The 5516-nt window shown below is 41.2% G+C and overlaps 1 protein-coding gene across 1 annotated transcript in view; it reads right to left on the bottom strand.

Annotated features, from left to right (window-relative positions):
• Positions 1–3169: 3169 nt before the first annotated feature.
• LOC111740530 (transmembrane epididymal protein 1A-like) overlaps positions 3170–5516 on the bottom strand; it is a 4126-nt gene continuing 1779 nt past the window's right edge. Inside the window, exon 2 of the mRNA XM_023531221.1 lies at positions 3170–3196. Coding sequence (XP_023386989.1) covers positions 3170–3196 — 27 coding nt within the window. The remainder of the gene's footprint in view (positions 3197–5516) is intronic.

The raw sequence follows: 5516 nt of genomic DNA, 5'->3' as shown, positions 1-5516 counted from the left end.
GAGATTCAAAGTGATAGATTTTGTGTCAGTGAGAAGAGAACCCTAGGGATTCTCTTTGGTTCTAAAATTTGCTCTGGGAGAAGCGCAGGGTTCAGCGATGCTGATCCAGAGAGCAATGGTCTGCAGGCCTCCAGGGGGGGTGCATTTGGTCTCCCTTAGTGTTGCCTCTAGCATTTTGAGGCTGTGGTCCAGGTGAGGTGGGGGCAGCAGAGCTTACTTCGCTCCCACACTCATCTCCCAGTTGTCCCTGGCAGCCAGGGGAGGGGAGAGAACAGCAGCACTGATCCAAGAGCAGTGTCAGGTTGAAAGTGGCATGGATGAAGACAGGTAGCCCCAACTAAGGTCCTATGTGGGATGCTCAGACCCCCACCTTGGCCACCAACGCTACATGTTGTTCATTGACACATGAACATCCTGATCTCAACTTTGAAGATAGGGATCACCCATCCCAAACCAGACACTGCCCACGAGTAGCCGAGAAGGAAGCCAAGGGGGGTGAATGATTAGCAGAACTGGCAGACGGCTCCCGAGCCTGTGGACACCGAGTGGACACCTGGAAAGCTGTTTATGAGGAAAACTCAGCTTGATCCTAAGAGCCTTTGGAGGTCATTCACGGCCTGGCTGCACCACAGCAAGAGCCCCCCCCTCCCCCGCCCCCGCCGCCAGATCTGCCTCCCCCACCTGCCACCCCACACTCTGGAGGGGCTTCACACATAGCTGCTGCCATTTGTCTGGCATGAAATTCCAGAATGAGCAAGAAAGTCTTCAGAAATTCAGTAAATATGCATTTACTAACTACCGTGAATTCTACTAAGTGCCACAGGGCATGTAAAAAGTATACAGTATAGTTCATGTCTTCAAAGAGCTTACAATTTAGTTGAAGGCTCACACCTCAACACACACACACACACACACACACACACACACACACACACAAACATGCACATATACACCGCAGACATTAGAGAACTATACTCTGTTCCACAGAGATCAAATGTCACATATGTAATTTCAAATTTTCAAATAGCAACATTAAAAAACCTTAAAAAGGTGAAATTAATTTAAATGAGATATTATATTTAAACTAATATATCCAACCTGTTATTTCAACATGGTATTAATATGAAAATTATAAATGAAATATTTTAGAGCTCTTATTTCATACTAAGTATTCGAACTCTTGCATATATTTTACATTTAACAGCACATCTCAATTCAGACAAGCCATATTACAAGTGCTCCATAGCTTCGCGTGGTTAGTGGCTGCTATGTTGGCTTATGCAGATTTAAACAGTATAGAATGACATGTCGGGTGAGTTTTAAAGTTTTAGGGAAAAGAACGGTTCATGGAGGAGGTAAAAGTTTGGTCAGAGATGGCATCTGGAGAGCCACACTATAAACCTCTCAGTGGCTGGGGGATTTTATATGGTACTGTCCAAAAGCGTCTTTCAATTTACCTCCTTTCTCTTTAGGAAGGCCATTGTCATCGTCATCATCATCACCATCATCTCATCAACATCATCATCATAAAAAATGATTACAACTCACCTTGCTGCAAGGCAGGAAAACACTGTAGGAAGAGAGAAAGCCAGAGGCTGGAACCACACAGGGAGCATGTCCGTGGAAATCGGCACAAGGTCAGACAGGACCCATGTTCATACGCCAACTTTCATCTTATTTCAAGTACGGGTTACTAAGCCTTGAGCTTTGTCACTGACTTACCGAAACAAGGCTCACAAGGGATGGTAAACAACATTCTAATCTCTTAGTTCGAAAGGACATATATGCTTTATTTTTCCTAGGATACCAGCTCATGATTTTCTCCTGAAATTTTCTGTGAGTTTCATGCTTCACTGCATAAGCATGGCTTAAATTTCACAGTTTCTGTAATTAATTTCAAGTACTTTTCAATGTTCACATTTCAATGGCTGCAAATTTCTTTTTCTTCTGGAAACTTTTGGTAAGGTGGAAGCACATACCTTACCTCTGTTATACCTATTTCTTCTCTTATGACTATGCTATTAACTCATACTCATGGCTGAGGACAGAACGCAGAGACCATGGGTCTGCTTTTCCATAGGTCATTTTGCTTCCAAACCAAAATATGCATGCCCAAATTAGGAGTTAGGTTTCACTGCCTCTTGTTTAGGACTCTTAATTCTGCAATTTGGGAACCCCACTATAAATTTCAAAATTCCTTGTAGGAGATACACCTATCTGACTACCGAAAAATCTTGCTCCCTATTTTAAATTGGTTAATTATTATATGTCGTCTACCAAGCCTCCAAGAGGCCCACTGGAAGCTCATGTAAGTTTAACCCCTGGCCCTCAAGTTTGATGTGACAGACCACCTGAAGGATTAAGTTGATTACTCTCACTCAACTCTCTCTTCTGCCTTCAGTATCTCAAAGTCTGGAATTCTCTTGCGCCCTGTCCAAGCCACTGTTTATGGGGCCTAGGGAATGAGAGTCACAAAAGCTGCCTTTTGATTATAGACACAGAGCATAAGAACTTGATGGTCTTGAAGCTTCTCATTCTCATTAGGATCTCTGCTTCATTTTGAGTACAATCTTCTAGTAACACATCTCAAAGAACTACAGTGTTTCTTATCACTGACCAGTGCTGGATAAACCTTCGCCCTAAATTAATACCACCCGTATTGGTTTTATATTGCTGCATAACAAATTAACATAAATTTAGGAGCTTAAGCAACACAAATTTATTTTTCTCAATGTTTCCATGGGTCAGGAATCCAACATGGGTTAGCTGAGTCCTCTGTTCAGAATTTCACCAAGCTGAAATCAAGGTGTCGGCTGGGGCTTTGATTCTCATCTGAGGATCGAGATCCTCTTGCAAGCTCACTGGATGCTGGCAAAATTCAGCTCCTCGCAGTTCTAGAACCAAAGCTCCCGTTTTCTTGCTGCCTGTGAGTCAGGGCCTGCTGTCAGCAACTAGAGGTTTCTTGCTATGTCCCCCCTCCTGCCCCCGCCCCATAGGAAGTTCATAACTGGAAGTTCCTCCGGACCATCAACAGTACATCTCCTTGATGATTCACCTTCTTATAAGGACCTCACCTTACTAGGCCAGACTCACCCAGAACAATCTCCCTTTTCGCTAATTCAAACTTGTTATGGCAGACTGCGAGGCTAATATTGATGGTGTCATGGGACTAGGATACTGCCAGCATGAGGTGGCCCTAGAGACAGGAGTTAAGAGAATAAAACCCCTAATCTCACTCTCTTCTCCATCCTCCTGCCAAACCTCATCATTGGCTAAGCATCGTCTTGAAGCCAGAGGATAAGGGAACACACCAGGGACAGTCTCCTGGGACTGAGAGCAGGAGGGAGATGACAGATGGATTTAGGGGGCAAACTGAAGATATACAGCATGTCTCTTTAGGCTATAGTTAGGGTAACCATAAGTCCTGATTTGTCTGGAGCTATTTGGTTTTTACCTGTTGTCCGTCTGGGTGCAAGAATTAATTTTGCCTCTTTTCCCTTTCAAATGTCCAGGTTTGAAAGATTAATTATATGATCACATTAGTTATAGGTTAAAATCCAGCTGGATCATTATTCACATGGAGATAGAGTTTGCTGTAGGGTGTGTTGAGTGAAGCAAGTCATCACAGTCATCAAGATGACCTCTCTCCTGATTGTCCTGTGGTCCTAACCATCCTCGACAGGTGTAAGGAGAAAACTTAAGACCTTACGAAGTTAACGAGAACACACCTACCTCCCAAACCTGAATCGTATGCCCCTTATTTTGTTACTTCACCTTGGAGACCTTTTCATGTCAGGACAGACATATCTCCCCTGTTCCTTTTAACTCTTGCATAGTACTCCATAATTTATTTAATCATTCCTCTATTAGTAAGCATTTATTATTTAAAATTCTTTATGGGAACAATGCTTCAGTGACCATTATTATACATGTTCTTTGTGTAGATATATGTGTATTTCTGGAATAGATGCCATTTTAAGAGTTCTTAGCTACAGACAATAAGAATCCATTCTGACTAGTTTAAGAGAAAGGAATTTATTAAAATACATGGGTTAGTTCACAAAAATCATTAGAAGGGTTAGAGAAAGAGATTCCAGTTAAGTTTGAAGGACCAATGCCCAGAACTTCACTGTCAAAAGGGCTTAGGTTGCTGCTTCTGGCAGTGACCCCAGAACTGAAGGGCAAAGCAGCTTGATGATGAAAAACAAAGGTCGCCATCTTTGCCGGCACTCCTGCTACAGGATAGAACCTCAGGCAGAGCCACTTTCTTTACCCTGATCACTCCTGAGTTGAAGTCTGAAGTAAGTGTGTCTAATTGGTAACATGCCTGCACCCTAGCCAGTTACAGGGAGGCCAGAGATTAAGAACAAAAATCTACCAGGAAGGCAGGCCTGACAATGTGGAAACTGATCAAAGTGTTGGCAGGCTGTTTCAAAGGTGTCGTTAGGCTCACATGACAGATGTCCACTGCAGGGAGCATGCAGTGCAATTGTCAGCTTGAAGGCTACATGCATTTAAATTATGGCACACTCAGCCCAACCAACTTCAAGAAAGTGTAGACCTATTTACATTGCCACTTACAGTGTATGATAATTCTCTTTTCCCTACATCTTCTCTGGTAATGGATAATATCATTTCTTTAATGCTTTTAACAATTTTTGACAACCTGGCAGTGAAAAAAAATCCTATTCTATTTCATTCTGCTTTTTTCTCAAAATTGGTTAGGTTAGCATATTATTTGTTTGTTTATTAAATATTTGTTCTTCTGAGACATTATATCTTCTGGCCATTTTTTTTATACTAGGTCGCTTTTTTGTTTGTTCATCTGTTAACGTTTGAACATTTCTATATATTCTGGGTACTGATTTCTTTTTTTGTCTGTTACATGTGTCAAAAATGTCCTTCACAGTGTCCTTTTTATCTTTTTCTTCTGTCTTACTTACGGGAAATGTAAATAAAATGAGTAATCTTTTCCAAATTTTTTTCTTACTCAAGGAAGTTTTTCATGTCTTTTATTATAAAATATCTTCCTTTATTTCCTTCAACACACTTTTAGTCTTGTTACTCATGTTTAACTTTTCTATCCATCTGTAATCCTTTCCTTGTGTGTTGTATGGGGTGGAAACTAAGAGACCCCACCCCCTGCCAAATGGAAAGCCCGTTATTTCTTGCATTAATCGAGGACCCTTTCCTTAACATGTATTTAATTCATGTACTATATTTCTGTTTCTGGAGTCTCTATTGCATTACACTTTATTAACTTATGGGCCAATGGTACTTGCTTGCCCCTACACTATGATTTTAATTACTGACTATTTATAATATATTATGAAAGTTCGTAAATCAATTTATTCTTCATGCGCAGAGGACAACATTATATTCCTCTGGAACGTGCAGAGCAAATTAAATTAGGTGACTAGGTTATGACAAATTCTCTGCTCTTGAGGAGATCACCTTTTAGTTGGTGAGATGAAACCTCTTCCATGAGAAACAATATGAGAAAAAGGACAAAGGCT

The sequence above is a fragment of the Pteropus vampyrus genome, unplaced genomic scaffold (genome assembly GCF_000151845.1).
Source record: "Pteropus vampyrus isolate Shadow unplaced genomic scaffold, Pvam_2.0 Scaffold65, whole genome shotgun sequence".
Classification (NCBI taxonomy): Eukaryota; Metazoa; Chordata; class Mammalia; order Chiroptera; family Pteropodidae; genus Pteropus; species Pteropus vampyrus.
The sequence above is the reverse complement of the archived record's forward strand: the minus strand, read 5'-3'. Positions and strand labels throughout refer to the sequence as shown.